The sequence below is a fragment of the Durio zibethinus genome, chromosome 19 (assembly GCF_047325235.1).
Source record: "Durio zibethinus cultivar Kanyao isolate XHJ-2024 chromosome 19, ASM4732523v1, whole genome shotgun sequence".
NCBI lineage: Eukaryota > Viridiplantae > Streptophyta > Magnoliopsida > Malvales > Malvaceae > Durio > Durio zibethinus.
In genome coordinates, this window is record NC_143180.1 from 22551741 (window position 1) to 22571918 (window position 20178).

At 30.5% G+C, this 20178-nt stretch overlaps 1 protein-coding gene and 1 non-coding gene across 2 annotated transcripts; both read right to left on the minus strand.

The window, feature by feature from the left end:
- Positions 1 to 3755: 3755 nt before the first annotated feature.
- Positions 3756 to 18541, minus strand: LOC149513546 (MDIS1-interacting receptor like kinase 2-like). The gene is made up of 4 exons (XM_089748702.1): positions 18426 to 18541; positions 17989 to 18354; positions 3941 to 4002; positions 3756 to 3856 (listed from the first exon to the last, which is right to left on the minus strand). Exons 1-4 carry the CDS (start codon positions 18539 to 18541, stop codon positions 3756 to 3758), a joined length of 645 nt encoding a protein of 214 aa, XP_089604828.1.
- Positions 9219 to 9325, minus strand: LOC149513547 (small nucleolar RNA R71). The gene has a single exon (XR_016330545.1). It is a non-coding gene; the product is annotated as a small nucleolar RNA R71 (small nucleolar RNA).
- Positions 18542 to 20178: the final 1637 nt, after the last annotated feature.

Here is a 20178-nt window from a genome sequence, read left to right on the forward strand (position 1 = left end):
CTTTATTGATATCTTGCCCTCTGATTCATTAAAGCTCTCCAAGCCATTTTCGATCAACGTGTTCTTAATTCTCACTCAGAGCATTGACATTGTGATTAGGCAATGGTTGCCATTAACATTAAGTGTTGTTGCTCTTCCTTGGTCAAAATTTACCATCCCATCATTGATTAACCGTTGCACCTTATGTTTCAAAATAATACAATTTTTAATGGAATGGCCAGCAATTTCATAGTGGTAATCACAGTGGGCTGTAAGATCATATCATTTGGGATAAGGTGGTTTAAGTGGCTCCACACGGTTAGGGGCAATCAAGTGGTTATTGTAGAGCTCTCGGTATAACTCTGTATAAGTCTTGGGGATTAGATCAAATATAGGTCTTTCTTAGGTAGCTCGTAGCTCTCGTGAACCACTTACTGGGCTAACAGGATGAATTTAGGGTCTTGCAAGAGGTTGAATGTTAAGGCTGCATGTGGAAGCTTGAAGGCTAAAAATAGGTTGTTATGTTGATGGGTAAGATGGTTGTGGTGTGGGCTAGTATGAGTAAGATGAAGTATTGTTCACAGCAGGATAATATGGAGGGTATACTTATGGTGGATAAGGTTGATAACCCCTGTACTGTCTATCAAAGCTCACAACTTGAGCTTCAGTCTCTTTTTTCTCTAACATTTTCTTAGTTTCTCCTCCTTTCAACTTGCCATTTTTAGTGGCATTTTCAATGATTTCTCTTGAGATCACCATATCGACAAAGTTCTTTATTGCATTCCCTATCATTTTTTCATAATAGGGAGATTTCAAGGTGCTAATGAACAACACTGTGGTTTCTTTCTCAGTCAGAAGAGGTTGCACTTGAAAAGCAATATCCCTCTACCACTGGGTATATTCCTTAAAGGATTCAGTCACTTTTTTTTTCATGTTTTGCAAGGATAGGCGATCAGGGGCTAAGTCTATGATATGTCGATACTAATTGATAAAGTCATGGGCCTTATCACTTTAAGAATGAATGCAAGTCTTATCTAGCTGGACATACCACCTTATAGCAAAGCTTGTAAGGTTGTCATGGAAAATATGCATCAATAGTTTTTCATTATTAGCATGGGCAACCATTTTTTGATGGTACATAGTAATGTTGGTCTTCAGACACTTTGTACCGTCATCCTTTTCAAACTCCAACACCTTGAACTTCAGAGGAATAATCACATCTGAGACTAAACAGAACCTAGCAACATTCACAGAACCATAAAAACCAACTATTTCCACTGATCGTAGCCTCTCTTCCAGCATACTAATCTTTTGGTCAGCTTTTAAGTCCTCTAGTGACTCACCTTCTTTTGATTTTAACTTATTGTTTTCCTTTGGATCGTCCAAGTCAAAGACCTAAATTGGCTCTACTGCCTTTTCTATAAAGACAGAATTTATATAACTCTGATATTGGCCATGGTTTAAAGCTGATGGCATTTCAAGGTATGTGTGCCCTACAGGATAAGTGAACTATTATGGTAGTGGACCTTGTGTGGACTGGGCTTAAGGCAGCCTAAAACTAAGAGGGTACAATGGGTCATCCACCTCTTATGATGGATGATCTTATTGGCTAGTACTTTTTTCTATACCTTTTCTCTTGTTAAATTTGTTCAAAGCCTCCAAAATCCTATTCAACTCCCCTTTTAGCTTTTCTTGGGCATTCTTTATCCCCTTAAGAGATTGAAATTTTCTTGTTTCATCTATTTGGCTCGAGCCCTTGTATTGTATTGGTGAGTGAGGTTACTTGGTGGAGCTATCCTTGAACCTTAAGCATCACAATTATGATCAGAAATGCTATGCTTTATGCAAGATATATTGATGCATGAATGAAATATACATTTTTATGGATGAAATAAAAATGATGTAGATGTAGAATATTACATATGACAATGAAAATGATACATGATATGTAATAAAAATGCACAAAGTTAAACAAACAAAATGGTTCGTTTCATGATGAAATGAAAGTGATGCAGATGCACATTATTACATATGATGCACAAAGTTAAATAATCAAAATGGTTAGAAAGTCATAAATTGTTCCTTTTTGTGTCCTAGTTTTGAGGTATATCTATCACTAGGTAGGAAGGGTTCTATCTTAGGTTTGGCCTCTTAAGTGTACACTATATGTTGGGTTAAGTGATTTTGACCCCTAAAGGTTCCCAAATTGTTCCTTACATTATTATCTATCATAGACTAGTAAGGCAATCAAAACCTCACCCATCAAAGGCTACCAATGGAAAGGATTCAATTTGAATAAAAGTATTTCGCTAGCCACTGCGAAGGCATTAGAACCTCACGAAAACATAGGTATTTTACTCCCTCCTAGAGGGATGAAACTCGGGTATAGAGCTTATGTTATGCATATACATATGAATGACAGAGTTAACAAAGTAAATGAATGAATGAAAAATCTGTACAAAAAGTTCAATTTTATTAGGTTTTTAGATAACACGATTTATTTGCTGGCTTGGCTCTCAGTAGTCCTTAGTGGAGTCACCAAACTGTCATAACATTTAGATCTGAGGATCTATCGTTAGACATTGACTTAAGGAGTTACCACTAATCTTTTTTTGTTTAGGAGCGATTAGCCACCTAATTGAATCTGTCCCTTTTAAGGAGGAATCCTAAGTTCGACTTAGGTATCTCGAAAAGGCAAATTCAATGTCTACGAAACTAGAACTAGGTCCGAGAGTACGGTTATGTATGAGGAAGGTTATAGCACCCTCACAACACCCATCAGAATATGGTACTAGCTTGATTTCATGTTATCCATTAAGCCTAAAAAATTTACCAAGTAATTAATTACTTGGAATCATTCTTAATTGATCCTAATATTTTTGGCAAAAAATTAAGAAAATTTTCTCACCTTAAGAGTATGCAAGAAAACTACTATTTCACTTGTAGAGGCTCCATCGTTGGATGATTTAACATTAAAAGTTTTCTAATAAAAGAAACAAAAAGAGAAAAGAATGATGATTTGACTTTCGATATAGATCTCTTTTGTGTTTTATAAAAAAAAAAACTCATGCTTTTATACAAGAAAAATTAATATTTTCAACTTTTCTTTAAAGCATTTTAAGGTTTTATTTTTCATATTTTTTTAAAAAAAACTTGATACTTATAACTTTTCCTTAAAATGTGTTTTTTTTTTAGAATTTTATTTTTAAGGAAAATTGGTATTTTCAACATTTCCTCAAAATGCTTTTTTTTGGAAATTTTATTTTTAAAAAAATTGATATTTTCTAATTTTCCTCAAAAATATATATCTTTTTTAAATTTTTATTTTTTATCCTCAAGAAAAATTGATATTTTCAACTTTTCCTCAAAAATGCTTTTTTAAAAATTTTTATTTTCACGAAAAATTGATACTTTCAACTTTCTCTCAAAAATATTTTTTTTATTTTGTTTTATTTTGTTTTGAAATAATAGCATAACTGAAAATATTTTTACTCAAATTATCTTTTAATTATTAACCAACATATCCTTAATGAATATAAATAAATCAAATGAGTGCTAAGACTAAAAACAAAATAATGGGCTAAGATCATAATTAAAGTGAGTCTAAGCCTATTTAAAAAGGAACTTTAGGCCTAAATGGATCACTGTGTGGGCTGGTTCAATTGAAGCTCAAACCGGGTCTGAGCTTTAAATGGGTCAACCAATCCCTCTTCTCCTTTATCCTTTTTTACTGCCAATCCTTTCTTTCTCTCTATAAGTGGGCAAAAACCTAGAAACTACACCGTTGCTCGTTGTCGCCAGTTGCTACCAGCAGTCGGAGACCATCGTCTATGGCCTGCAAATCTTCCTTCAGTAGTCTTTAATCCCTTTGTTCTTTCTGCAAAATGAATTATGAACCCAATAATCAAAGCAAAAGGTAGTTGCTTAGATCCTTAAACCAGCAAATTTTGCTGCTATGCACCAATCACTGCACTACTACGCCGTTGCAAGCCACCAATCACTGCTGCTATTCGTGGGTCATTCCTGCCATCGAAAATTTTTTGGATTCATTATGCTTAAGTATCTGCTTGTCATTGACTTGGGTTTAGGTTTGATTGTTTGCTGTTTACTTTGTTGTCTTGTGTGAAATGGTTCAGTCTAAGGTGATCAGACAGTGTAAGAAGTCTCAGTTGTAGGATTGGCAATGATGGCAGCTTCCGCAATGATGGTAAAGGTGGGGCTACAGTAGTGGAGAGTAACGTTGGCAAAGGTGGATTGTTTTGACGTAAGAGGCAAGGGTGGCCACTACTTGGTGATGAATTTTCCTTTGTTATTTCTCGTGTTTCTGGCTTAAACTACCGTGTGTTTCTATTTTCCTCTTTGTGTTTCTTCTTTGATCACTTGCCCGTGTCCTCTTCCATTGATTCTTCTATTGGTTTATATGACTAAACTTAAAAGAATTTTAAAACAATTGTGATTCCGTTTACGTTATCAAAGAAAACCAAAATTTATCTTCCCTAAAATGAATCCCATTCCAACCCTATCACTGTCACTCACTTCCTCCCATTAGGTCCGACCTTCAAAAAAAAATATTAACCAGATAATGATGAAATTAAACTAAAACCAAACCACAAAATATTAAAAATAAATAACATAAATAAATAAATATGATATACACAAAATATAATTTAAAATAAATAAAATTCTACAATTGAGCTTATATTGAGCTTCCCATCGACGAAAGCCGCGAACAAAATGGGGTATCTACATGTGATAACAAGATCTAGAATATTGGTATTGAAAATTTTTATATAAATTCTTCAATATGTTGGTAAAATTTAGAAAAGATTTTCTCACTTAAAAATTTTCATAAAGATTGCTGTTTACAACACTCTTAACAATTCCATCATCAAAAATTCAAAATCTAATTTTTATAAAAATAATTTTTTTCGCAAATATCTTTCACTATTTTGATAAAAAATTTTATCAAAGATTATCCTCAAATATGTTGGTAAGATTTTATGAAAATTATTTTGAAAACACCTATTTTAAGAAAAAAAAAAAAGAGGAAAAGAAAACAAATTCATAAATGTATCAGGCAAATAGAATATTATGCAATAAATCATGCACACAAATTAAGTTCACACAAAATATCATGCAAATATATAATTATTCATACAAAAATATAAATCATGCAATTTACATAATAATCAAACAAAGTAAAAAAAATTTTGAATTCTAAAAAAAATTGAATTAAAAGAAAAAAGTATAGGAAATAAAATTCAAAACATTGTGAACCAGGTTAGGAGTAGGAAGCAAGGCCATACATGGGTCTTAGTTAGGTTGCAGGTCAGACTTTTCCGTGTTGAGAAACGGCACCGTTTCACTGCTTCATAAATGACAAACTTCCAACTTTTCCTTTTCATTTTCTTTTTTACTTTCTCTAGACTTTCTAATTCTTTATCCTTTCTCAAAACTAAACAACCAGTTTTAAAGACCAACACCTGCACCTAAAGCCCGATTGTAGACAGCCACCTGCTCCACTGTTCACCAGCGATCAAAGTCCAACACAAAACTATTTTTAAAGTCCTTGTAATCCTCTGTTCACATTTTCTCAAGAAACCTAAACACTAAAACATCAGTAGACCAACATGGAAACTAGTGAGATATTGCTTACTACCACCATCGTTCATCATTGTTCTTCTTTTCTTATCACCTTGCCTAGACAAAAAATCCACAATCTATTTTAAATCCTGGTGTCAAAACCTCATTTTCTTTTTCCTATTTTCTACCTAAAACCTTAGCCAAGAACCCTTTGGAACTTTCCTTTGTGCTACATAATTGCTAATGTTTTATGTATAGATACCCAATTGCATGTTGCCTTCATTTTTTGCCTTTGTTTTCTATTCAGTTTTTTTTTTTTTTTTTGGTTTTTGTATTGGGTAGTGTTTTTTGGATGCTTTGTTTGCTTTGATTATGGGTTGGTTTGGTTTTTGGGATTATGTCTGTTGAATGCTTCTCTGGCTCTATTTCTTATTGGCTTTTATGCTTCTACCTCAAATGCCTTCTTTGGTTTGTACTGCTTTTCTTATGATTGAATGAATGCTGTTGATTGGGAAAATTGGAGTTGAATATCCACTCATTTTTTGAAAATTTCCTTTTTGCTTCTTCAATTGCTTTTTGTTGCTGAATCTCCCCCTTTTATTTTGCCGATTACCTCATTTATAGGAATCAATCCCATTTCAATTTAGACCAATTTTAATATTCACCGGATCTTCTATTATTTTTTCTTTTTCATGAAGAGTGAGATCAAAGTATTTCCATAATTGACTTAACCATTAAACCACAAAATCGAATCTTGGATTCTCAAAATTGAGATCTTTAACCATTAAACTATAAAATCAAATCTTTGATTCTCCGAATAAGATATTGCAATTCCCACTTTTTTTCTACTTTTGACATTTTTTTTTTACTTTTCCTTTGACTAAAACAAAAGTATACAAAAAAATTAAGATTAAAATTAAATCAAAACCTAAAATGTTTGTTTGGGCTTTTAATCATTAGGTCCAAAATTTTGCATTAAGGCCAAATTGACAATCAAAACCCATTTTAATTTTGATAAATCCATAGACAAAATGGGGTGTCTACACCCTTTAACTAGTGGCCACTAGCTTTGATGAGCAATTGAATAATGGACATTGTGACCCCAACCCACAAATAAAGACTATAGGAGGTACTCGACTAGAAGAGGTTACACACTAAAGAGGTCACAGCAAAAAAAAAAAAAAACATAGAATTTGGAAAAGAAAGCCATGATTCCCATTCGCCACCTTCTTACCACCCATTCAACAACCTACCATAAACACCAAAACTAGCCCTTTCATGACCTACCATTGACCAAAAAAAACCACCACAAGCCCACCAAAGTACCTTTAGTCGAACTCCTTTCACCATTGATACTCCTTCAGCTCCACACCCATGATCTTTAACACTTCTTAATGAAGTACTCCAACTTTCATTTTGCAACCACCCAAGCCACTAACACAACCTAATTCCCTAACAAACACTAAAATCCCATAAGGCCAGTCCCCCCTTCTTGGATTCCAACTTCCAACCAAGTACAGTGATAGCACTTAAAAACATAGTGATTTTATACATAACAATAGATGCAAAATTTAAAATTTTGGTTGATTTTGGTGCCTTAATGCTTATTTTCATGATTTTAGGGTTTCAAGCTTATGGACATCATTTTCATGCAAACCATGCATGCATGCAAGCAAGAACATATTTGACCCTACCTTGTAAGTCTATAGTCAAATCCTATTGGCCTAATTCCCTCATTGCATTCAGCTAAAGCAAGATTATTTGAAGACTTTCACTTGCTCTAGGATTTATCATATGGTAAAAAGAGATCATGTGGCTAATTCAAAATATTAGAAGAGATAATGCTTATTTGGAGAAAGTGGCAAGCATTAAGACTTTCTCATGCTTCATCATATTCAACCACCCTTATTCTAAGAAGAATTGCATCCAATTTCAAGCTCACGTAGACTCTATCTACTCAGCCAAAGAAGGTTTATCCAAGAATGACTCTTTTACTAAGCCATGAAGGAATTTAAATGAATAAGGGCTCTTTTGCTTGCTTTTTAAAGAATCACGATAAAAGGAGGACTCTTGCCATTTGAATTGAAAGAGTTAGGATAAAATTCAAATGCATTGTCTTATAATTCAAGAGCTAGCTGAACCTATCTAGAAGAATGAATCAAGATGGAAGCTACAAAGATCAAATGCCAAGATTACATCCTAAGAGACCATTTGGCCAAGACCATTTCACCATGAAGAGTCCTATTTGGCCATAATGCTTTGGAGGCCAAGATTAAGCTCTATCATGTAGCATTTGAATTTAAATACAACTCTTATAATCCTATCCCCTTTATGGCTGAATCCTTAAGTATAAATAGGGAGGCCATTCACTTCATTTTATTATCCCTTATCACTCGCTTCTTTTCTCTTCTTTCTTTTAGTTCTTTTCTTTAGTTTTATTTAGTTTAGTTATTGGCTTAGTTGATAGATTTGCCAATAACAAAAGCTTTGTTCTTTATATTATTTTTCTTTCAATTCAAGAAGTATTTTTCCAAGATCTCTTTTTCATTACTTTTAGTTTCAAATCTTGTTCTTTACTTTCTTATTTTTAGCAAGCAATTTTTTTCATTTTACAAGTTTGATTCAAGAATTCTTATTTTATTCTTTACAACTCTTTTTAATATTCTACAAGTTTGTTTTTATGTAAGCATTGTTTGAAGTTCATTATAAGTATTGAACAATCTCCATTTTTCTTTGTTTTCAAGTTTCTCCTTATTATTCTTTAGATCTAATTTTTAGCCATACACTTTTACTTCTCAAGTAACAATTGGTGAAGTCAAGATCTAAGCTTACATTACTTTCAATTTTTCTCTTCTTTGTAACCAAACCCAAGTTTTCATCTATTTCGATAAAGGATCTTAAAATCTCACCATGGGTACTTGAAAAGCAAGCCAACATTTATAATTTATAATCTCATTGGAGATGATACTAGAATACTTTCATTTTATTACTTGATCTTTGCACTTGCAGGCTATACAAAATGCAACAATCAAGTTTTTGGCACCATTGTCGGGGATTATTGATGTGTTCTTAATATCAATAAGAATTTCTTAAATTTTATTATCTAAATTCTTTTTCTTTTATCTGCTTTTATTTTTTCTTTGGTCTTTTCTTGTTTGTATGCGCAAATCTAAAAATATTGACTTAGCTCTAGTTGATAAAGAAATTGAAAGGACGTTCAAAAAAAGAATAAAAGAACAATCCACATGACTTACACCAATGCCATTGGCAAATGCAAACAATAAAGCTCAAAAAACTTTAAAGAATTACACAATTCCTCATTCTAATGGTTTTTAACCATCCATTAGAAGGCCAACCGTTTTAAACATAACTTTGAAATCAAGCCTTCAATTATACAAATGGTCTAAACTTTTGTGTAGTTTTGAGGACTACCAAAATATGATCCTAACCTTTATTTGTCTAATTTTCTTAAATTATGTGATATTTTTCACTAGAATGGTGTTTTTGATGATGCTATTAGACTAAGACTTTTTTCTTTTTCTCTCAAGGACAAGGTGAAAAGTTGGTTGACATCACAACCACCTGCCTTTATCACAAAATGGGATGATTTGGTATAAAAGTTTCTGGCAAAGTTTTTTCCACTAGCTAAAATAGCTAAGTTAAGGAATGAGATCAACACATTTCTACAAGCAAATGATGAAACACTATGTGATGCATAGGAAAAATTCAAAGAGTTGCTAAAGAAGTGCCCACATCATTGACTACCCCAATTGCTTTAGATCCAAATTTTCTATAATGGTCTCACTTCACCTATGAGAACAACTTTAGACTCAGCTGCTAGAGGGGCAATTATGAGCACGACTCTTAAAGAAGCCAATGAATTAATTGAAGAGATGGATGCTAACAACTACCAATGGGGCATGGAAAAAAGGGTAAGTAAGAAATCTGTTGGTTTACTTGAGATAGATGTAATCATTTTCATCAATTGCCAATTAGTTGCTCTAACTAAGAAAAGATAGAAGCCTTAGGAGCCTAACCCTAAAACAACCATGTAAATGCAATCCAAAACCCATTTTTTTTCTTATGATATCTATGAAGGATCACATTCCAATAAAAAATGCCAATTCAAGATAGAACTTATCTGATACATCCAATAGTCAAACCTAATTACAATCTTTATAGCAATACCTACAACCTTGGATGGTGAGACTACCTTAATTTTTCTTAGAACCAACCAAAAATAACCAAAACAATAACTTCCGGCCTAGTCCATCAACCTATAACCCACCCCAAGAAAAAAATATATAGTTTTAACAATATGTTGACCTAATTGATGCAAGCCAATAATGCCAATATCCAAGGCCAAGCTGCATCCATAAAAAACCTTAAAAATCAAATAGGTAAACTAGCCAAGCTATAGTCAACCGCCCTATAGATACATTTCCTAGCAATATTGAATCCAACCCCGAAAGACAAGACAAGGAAGGTTGCAATTCTATCTATTCATTAAGAGATGTTGGGATGGAGGATTATGATAAAGAAAATGATTTTATGGATGAACCTATAGTGGTAAATGTCCCTAGTTTTATGAAACAACCTAAAGTAGATTTTGTAGAAAAGAAAGATATATTAGAAGATGAACTCTTAAGATTTGGAAAAAAAATTCTGGACGAATGACCCTATAACACTGAAGGCCCTGAAAACATTGAATCATATGAGGAAGACACTGAAAAGAAAAATGCTATGATGGAATATAAAGAAGATCCTAAAGAATATATTAAAGGGTCAGCTGAAAAGGACAAATACTACTGCAAATAGGGAGAGAACTATTAAAAAACACTTCAACCTAAGCCTAAAGAGGCAGTGCAAGAAATAGTTCAAGAGGAAATAGTCCAAGAAGAAGCAAGTCAATAAGAGAAAGTTCAAACAAAGTCAAGGATGAATGCAAGAATGTATAGGCAACGTTTCAATGTAGCCTAAAGAATGTATATGCTTTAGTTAATGGTTTATAGAATCCATTTTATTTCTCATGTTTTAGTACTTCTGCTTCTAAGATCATTTTTTTGTTTCTCAATCAAAATTCTATTTATATTTATTTAATATAGTTTGGATAGCATTTAATAAATAAAATTCTAATAATTTTCTAAAGAATATTAGTACTTTCATCTTAAAACAACAACAACAACAACAACAACAACAACAACAACAACAACAACAACAACAACAATAATAATAATAATAATAATAATAATAATAATATAACATTAAATCTATGTAGATATATGACCTGATCCAATCTAATTTGATCAAACTCAACTCAAACTCGAAATTATTTAAACTTAAATTAATATGAATTTGAAATGATTCGAATTCAAATAATTCGAAAGGTTGATTCAAAATTATTATTTAAAAATAAATTTATTTGATTTTAAAATACAATAATTTAAACTCAAAATAATTCAAATCCAATCGTCTTAAACTCAAATAATCTGAGCCTTTATCCAAATAATCTGAACCGACAACCATAAAAAATTTCTTTTACCGTAATAATTCAATATGAAGTATAATGGCATACAAAATTGCCACCACTACCATCTATAAATCTTTTCCAAAAATTGTCTGTACAATTAAATTCAATATTTTAAAAGATATCCATTCAAATGTGTGATTAATTAATGTAGAGATAATTAACAACATTATAAGAAATTTGTGTAAAATGCATTCATCCATCAATTGTCATAAGATTTTATACAATTATATCAAGTAACATTGCTTATTGTATTATCTCTTCATTTTAAACACGGTAAAGAAGTTTGCCAAATTTCTGAAAGTCCCCTTAATGATGCAATTATCAAGGAAAACATGTCTGCAAGGCATCGAGACAATTTATTCATCTCCAACCAAGAACTCCTCCAAACAAATAGTACATTGTTTCTTGGAACTCAAATCCTCAAGTCTTCTCCTTTTCTTCATGAGTAAAAGACCATCTTCATCGTATCACCAAATTTCACTGTTTTCAAAGCTTGAATAGATAACTTATTAGTAGGCTTGAAATTCATTGTCGTCAATACTCATCAATCACATGATCAAACTCACCATGAACTATTACTAATTCTAGGACCAACTTTTTCATTTTACGTCCAAGATTAATAAGGCCTCTATCAACCTCCCATGCAAAAGACAAGATGTCTGGAATAATGATAGACTGAAGGAGTTCTGGAGATACAACATGTTGGCAAACAAGGAAAGTAGACTGTTTGAACCATACTTTTTAAATAAAGTCATGTGACGAGTATATATGACCGATTAATGGAATATTTTTACGGTTGTTTCGAAATCAAGAATTAAAACATAGCAAACCTCTAACTCTAATTTAAAAAGACCGTATGGTATGCAACAATAGAGATATTTTAAGTGACTATCTATTACATGAGTAATTTTGAGTCGTAATTGGAAGCCATGGCAATATTTTGAAAATAGATTTCTAGGTTTTTGTTGTTCTTATTTTGAGAATAGTTGTTGCTAAATTTAAAAAAATAATAATAATAAGTTGCTTATAATGGTTTTGATGGAAGTTTTGGATTTTGGAATAAAAGAAAATAGACTTATTTACATATATAGAAGATTAAAACCTAATTAATTTGTTTTTGCACCACCTTCCTCTTTTCGTATTTACATTGCTAATTGAACTCTAATTAGGAGTATAACTCTACTAGGGTTTAGGAATTTGCTATATATATACGGCAATTAGTTAATTATTTTTGTTTCTTAAATAAAATATTTATTTCATTTTCGTATGCAGAGCATTGTTTCTATACATTTAAGTAATTGCAATAAATTTAATTAATAGAGAAATATTATAATGTCAATGTCTCTGAGAAATAAGTAGGAATTAAATATACATTTATATTGCTAAAAGTTTGAATTGCTAATTTTAAACCAAAGCAAAGGAATACATACATATATACATATACAATACATAGGGAACTTAGGTTAATAGAAATGGTTGTTTATTAATATAGAGAATTCCCATTCAGTCATTCAATTAAAATTACAATAAAAAATACACTAATATATTTAAACTGGTAAAAAAATTAAAAAGTTCATAAAATTATTTTTTTAAAAAATCAATTCTCATCAATCAATCATCATTACTGTTACCTGTTTATAAATCTAATAATAAGAATATTATTGTTTAAACTTTTAATTACTTTTATTCATTGAATAATGAAATATCTATTTTATTTTAATATGCTAAACATATTTTTATTTGTTTTAAAAAAATTATATTATCATTTATAGGTAGGTATTAGGTTATAATATCTGTGTAGACTGTACACATATATTCATAATTAAACCAATATTCAATGATATACCAACGTACCTATTTACTATGTAAACATATATTTATTGAAATTATGCCAATTCTTCAAGCTAAAGTTCGGAACCACTTAATCTAAAAGTGTATATTAACTTATTGATTATTTAATTACTTTGTGTTGCAGGCTATATGCCTTATTGGACTAGAATTTGGGCTGAAATGAATAAACGTAAGCCATGTTGGTAGGCTATATGTGTTACAGGCCTATTTAGCTTTATTTGTTTCTTTTATTAAATATGTTTTCACCATTATAATGGACGAGGGGATTATTCCTTTATGCTAAAATCACATTTACTAATTTATTCTTTTATTAAATATACATGTAAAACCACATTTACTAATTTAGTAGTGCCATGACCACGTTAGTTTATTAGTCTTCGTGGAAAATTAATTGGAAAGGAGCTGAATAAATACCTGACAATATAATTAACGAAATATTCTTTTGAACTATCCAAATCATGGCTTCTTTCTTAATATCATTCCAAGTCTTGTTGTTTCTCATGCTTGTGTCGGTTCAGTCATCCTACGATCATGAAATATTTTTTTTATTTAATTCAACCTTATTTTGCATGAAAATTTAAGGAAATTTCAACATTTCACATGCTCAAACTAAAATTTCATTATTTTAATATAGTAGGTTCATTATTAGTGTTAATTTACATAATTCCTTTATTTAGGATTATTACACAATTTTAATATATAATTACAAGGAAACAAAACGTTTGAACATGACCATTTAGCTAATAGTAAGTGCATATATGTTTCTGTCAAACATAAAATGTTTGATATAAATGGAAAAGAAGCTTTTAACCAAAGGTTTCCAAACCACAATGTTACTATCCAACGATACTGTGAAACTAAAATGTAAAAAAAAAAAAAAAAAAAACCCTAATCTCTCTGTTTTTTATGTTAATTTCTGATTAAATTCTTTATCTAATATATTTAAGTGATTTGCTTTTATTTAACCCATTGACCTTGCATATATAAAAAAGTAATTTATTTTTAAGGATTTAACTCATTTTAATTTTATTTATTAATGAAATGTCACTATTACTAGTGACAGATCTAGGATTTCAAGTTAGAAGGGGCCAACTAAAATAAAAATTTATAATTTGAAAATTTTTATTTAGTATATAATATATTAGTATTTTATGAAATTATAAAAAAACATATGTGAAATATTATATTTCATATATGTAGCTATAAACAACATAGACAAAAAATTCAAATACTGAAATAAAAAAAATTACTATTAAAAATGAAGGAAATTCAAATACTTTTTATTTAAAATTGTACATAACGATATTTCATGAAAAAATATTTGATTCGAAAGTTTCATCAAATTTTCTTTTAAGGTAGGGAAAAAGATTATCTTCAAGGAACTCTTCTTATATTTTATTGCAAAATTTTGTTTTGACAATTTCTATCATTGAAAAATATTTTTAAGTGATGCAATAAAAAATCAAAGAGGTACAAATTATCAATCAACATATAAACAAGAAAATACACTATTGTGTAAGAATATTAAGAAGATTATAACATACATGTTGAAAAGAAATCAATTCTAGCTTCACCTATGGCTACGAAGTAATACTTTATTTTTTCCTATTCTTCTTAATGTTGAAATTAATTGTATTGGTTGGACGATGATTTAAGCATTTTTTTAGCATTTTGTCTTTTTGTTTTTTGGATTTTTTAATATAGAAAATGGTGGTTTGAGCTTAATTTTTAGTGAGATATACATATTTATTGTTAAATCAAAATTTGGATGCAAATTAGGTTCTTTTATGGAAAAAAAATCATGGAAATTATTTTTAAATAAAAAAAATCTAATATATGAGTGAAAGTTTTAAACTCCCCGTATAGGTTTACAAGATTTTGAGGTATCGCATATTCATAATTAAGTAATAAAAGAACCTAATGAAATAACTTATATCATTATTAAAGAAAAACTATTTTATTCATTGGCAGCAGAATTTTTAAACTCTATAAATCAAATTAAAAGATCAACACTTGTCTCTAGCTTTTTGGTCTCATGATTAAGAAGGTTTATGAAGACTGGTAAGGTAGAGTTTGAACCATACCATCCCCATCTCCTATCTCCAATCCAATGGATAAAAAAAATAAAACTTGCTTTATTAGAGTATATTTATAAAAATTAACAAATTGATTAATTATTTAAATAGACATAATGAGTTTTTAAAATGCCCACTACTTAAAATAATAATCCAAATATTAAATGGACCTTTTTTTTAATTTATATTCCATACACTATCCAGAAAAAAAAAGAAGAATTTGTATTTAATTTATTGGTACCTTTCTTTTTAATATCTCCATTCAAATTTATAGGATAGATTAGGATCTATTATGATATATAAATTGAATTGATGAAGTAAAAAAAACATAAAAAAGAGTCTTTCCTTTTCTATCTCTGCCTATTTTTTTTTGTCGTCCTACATTTATAATTTATACATCTCCATTTATACATGAAAAATACATCAAAACAAAAAAATGAAAAAAAAAAAAACCATTTTATTTACCTAATAAAAGATAAACTTGAATTTTTTTCTATTAATTGATAATTGGTCAAGCTCGAAGAGAGAGTATGCCTGATTTTCATTTTCAATCAAATTCGATATAAAACAATTTTAAAATTAATTTGTAATATTAAAAATTACCATAGTAATCCTATAATATGTATAATTTTTTGAGAGCATATCATCTACAATTATTGTAGTATAATTAATTAATTATAATTTACCATTGTGTAGAGTTCATAAAAAAATTATGTAAAGTCCACACTTTTAAGTAGTGGACTCTTACATAATTTTTTGTTGTGATTGGCTGTAATAAAAATTATAGATGAAATGAACCAATTTTTTTTGCAATTAATTTTGTTCAAAGTCGATCGTTTCTTCAAATAAATAAAACAAGAATTCTCTTCACCATATTATTAAAAAAAAAATGAATGGAGAAAAAGAAATAAAGTAATTATGGAAATTCATTGAGATTTAATAGTTTAGTCTCACCCAATGATTGTCAAAATGTGGTTAGGATAAATATAAAAACATATTGAACTAAATTCAACTCAAAATTTTAGTTTGGGAAAAAATGTTTTGTATTTTTGTTAATAATTATGTTTTGTATTTTATTGGCTATATACTATTATTAAAAATTTTGGATTGAATTTAACTACAGTCAAACCCCAGCTATAATTAAATATTAAAAATGAAAATATTTTGTGATGATAAGCTTTGAATTTTTCATATAAGCCTCCATCCTTCTATTATATCTAATTAAGTCCTTAAAAGAAGTTTTTTTTTATCTAATTAAATCTTTAAAGGATAGTTTTGTTCCAAAAAGCTTTTCTTTTTTTATGAAAATTGCAAAAGAAATATTATTTCTTGCCAAATCAACATATTTGTCTTAGTTACTTCTATGAAGCCAACATCTATATAGCATATATTTGAAAATAAAAAGTTCTTTAGAGGCTAATGTGGCCAACTATATTAGCCATTCATTACATATCATGTAAACGATAGTTTAAATTAAATTTTTACAGTTTGCAATCAAACATTGATTTAACAAAAATAATTATTATCGTTGATGTAGTAAAAATAATGAATTTTAGTGATTTTCATGTAAAATAAGATTTAATTAAATAAGAATAATTATGCTTTCAATTGGATAAAAAAAGATAAAAGTTTATTTCAGAAATTTGAGAAAAGGACAACATTTTTTTAGCATTTTATTAAAAAATAGTACAAGTTAAAGGCATATAGTTCAAAATCATCACTCAAATCTATTTCAAGTGTACTCAATACAATAACAATTAAATTTTGAATGATTTAAAGGACAAGGAATGAAGAAAGATTAGAAGGATGAAATTGTGAGAAATAATGTGCATGACTGTATATAAGAATAAATGGCTGAGTAAATAGTAAAATCAAAAGGTTATTACCTGAAGTTGTGTTTATTGTAATTTGGTTTACTCACCAATTGTATTCTTTGTTTGTTCAAACAAATAAAAAAGTGATATTAGAATTGCTGTAGCATTCCAAAGTGAAACACTATAGCAAATCGATACCACAGTAGAATATTACAGTCAATTCACCACAAAAGCTTTATTACTAGAGTGTTTTAACATTTTCAATACAAAAAAAAGAAAAAGAAATAGATTGAAAGCAAATACACGTGCTTAAATTTATTATTCAAATTGTTAGCACCTTAATATTAGCCATTGTAGATTTCATGATCCCATAATTATCCGAATTTTATGATTGAGAAAGGATTGGGCAATGGAACGGGTAAGGGCTTAAGCAACTTGTCGCATGGTTGGCCGAAGTTGGCGATTGCCATTCAAATGCTAGCTTTGTAGTAGAGGCAACATCCTTTGCAACTCGTCTTATCGATGGTGAAAGATGTTGGTTAATCACATCTTTAAATAAAATATGTTGGTTGTCATTTGGTACCAATGTCGATGTCAATGTTGATGCCATGCCGATGATGGCAAACATGAAATCAAATCACTAGGATGCTTTCCCATAAGCATTTTCATTGTTGGCACCCCAAAACTGTAAACATCACATGTCTCATCTATTTTCATTGTATAAGTCAAATTTGCTCAGAAAAATATATCAATGTGTTCTATTAAGCAAGAAATATATCTTATCAATACACTATTATGTAAGAATATTGAGAAGATTATAAAATAATATCAAAAAAAATTGTAAATGTTTAAAATATTACTTGAAAACTGAAATTCGAAGTATCTAATAAAATTTTACATTTAGTTCTTCAGTTTGATATATTGCATATTAAAAATTTAAGTGTTAAACTTCAAAGATTAATTACACATTCGACACTTAAAATATGGTAAAATTCTTAATTTGATACTTAAAATTTGAAAAGTTACAATCATAATACTACTTGAACTTTATTTTAACGCATCAATTTGCACACAAAACAAACACTTATAATTGAATGCTGACATGTTTAAAACATCTTAAAAAAAGAAATATCAATAAATACCTACAACAATATACCCAAAAGTGCCAGTAAGGGAGGTCCACTGGGAGAAGTGGGGCTTTAAAAGCTTGGCTGTGCCAAAATATGAGACGTGAGCCTCATAGTCCAAAACCAAACGAATATTGTTGCTGGAAACGTCTCGATGAATTATAGGTGGTGAATGGTCATGATGCATATAAGACAAGGCATTGGCCACTCCTTTTACAACATTTAGCCTCGTCTCCCAATCCAATTCCATTGCCTCATCCTTGTTGTTTAACACCATTTTCAAACTTCCCTTTTCTACAAACTCATAAACCAAAAATGAGTTCTCTGGATGTGAACAAAAACCATACAGCTTCACAATGTTACGATGACTTATTTCTGATAAAGCATGAATATCGCTGTCAAAGGTTTTCAAGTTGTTGGAAATCATGCTATACTCAGATTGGTGAAGTTTCTTCACAGCAACCACCTCACCGATGGGTAGCGCAGCTTTATAAACAGCTCCCTAGCCTCCTGAACCAATGCAATTGTTGGAACTGAAATCTTCAGTGGCTTCAATAATGTTCTCATAGAGTATTCTTCCATTATATCCTCACAATGTGAAAAAATCTCCCAGTTGTGCCTTGATTAACTTGGATTTTTTGGTTTGGTTCTTCTGGCAAAGAATAAGGAAACTTCCAGCCATGATAAAGAGCCAAACAAGAAGACCAAAGAGTGGAAGCACGATGAAAATGATGACTTTGGTGCTTGTTCTATGACCGTTGCTAGTAGCAGCGACAGCACAAGGCATTAGGCCAGTGGCATTACTACATAGGCCATTATTGTTTCTTAAGGCATCAAATGAAGCCTCGTGGAATGCCTTAATGTTGGGAATAGGGCCTTCTAATTGATTGTAAGAGCTATTCACAACAGTCAAGCTCTGTAAATCATTGAAAGAAATTGGGATGGAACCATTGAGCATATGGTGAGAAAGATCCACTATTTTCAAGGAGTGTAATTCCCCAAGCTGTTGTGGTATCGCTCCAATAATCGAATTATGACTCAAATCTAGAATCTGAAGACCATATATGAAGCTTATTGAAAATGAAATGCTTTCTCCAAGTTTATTTTTGCTCAAATTCAAATTCAATAACTTTGAGCACTTTCCAAGTTTACAAGGAATTGAACCACTTAAATTATTTGATGCCAAGTTAAGATGTTGTAGATTTGAAAGAACTCCAATCTCTGGTGGAATTTTGCCTGAAAGTTGGTTACCACTTAGCAGAAGACGGAACATCAATGTCAATGCTCCTAATTCCTTGGGAATCTCACCAACAAGATGATTTGAAGAGAGATCGAGTTCCTGTAACTGAGTTGCATGTTGCAACTCTAGTGGGATCTTTCCAGAAATGTTGTTATTGGATATTTGTAGGCTTGTTAGATTATGACATTGCCCCCATTTTGGAGAAAGTTCACCATAAAATCTGTTGTTGCTTAATGAAATATAATTCAAATTCGGATACACAGCAAAAGCTTCTGATATATTTCCTGTAAAGTTGTTTCCTTCAAGCCTAACTCTGTATAAACTTTTGCAATTTTTCAAAGTTGGTGGGATATGACCCGTCAAATTATTGTTGATAACTGAAAGATTTGCGACTTGTCCACCCCTGCATAAATTTTTAGATAATGGACCACTGTGCTGGGTATCTCCTAATAGTAATGATTGCAAATGAGTAAGATGTAACCATGCAAGCTTCATTATGTTTCCAATTGAAGCAGACATTGAACCAGAGAACATATTTTGATGAAGGTAGAGAGTGGGTAAGCTGGTCAAGTTTCCTGTGGAAGCAGGGATTGAACCAAAGAAATTATTTTGACTCAACGCAAAGTCAATGAGAGATTTAAGCATGCCTATCTCTTGAGCTATCGATCCAGAAAACATATTTTGGTAGAGGTAGAGAAGAGATAAGTTGGTCAAGTTTCCTATAAATTATTCTGATTCAACGAAAATTTAGTGAGAGATTTAAGCATTCCAATCTCTTTAGGTATCGACCCAAAAAACATATTTTGATGACGGTCGAGAAAGGATAAGCTGGTCAAGTTTCCGATAGAAGCGGGGATAGAACCACGCAGATAGTTATCAAAGAAAGAGATCTCGGAAACTAAACTCAGGCTCCCTATCTCTAATGGAATGGAACCACTGATCGCATTACTTGCTAAGGAAATCAACTCAAGACCTTTCA

Excerpts from the sequence above, each read along its gene's own strand:
- LOC149513546 (XM_089748702.1), bottom strand. The coding sequence starts at position 18,541 with ATGGAAGAATACTCTATGAGAACATTATTGAAGCCACTGAAGATTTCA. Across the intron at positions 18,355-18,425 it reads CTGCGCTACCCATCGGTGAG|CGATATTCATGCTTTATCAG; the intron begins GTGGTTGCTGTG and ends AACCTTTGACAG. Across the intron at positions 3,857-3,940 it reads GCGTAGTAGTGCAGTGATTG|AAAGAACAAAGGGATTAAAG; the intron begins GTGCATAGCAGC and ends TTCATTTTGCAG.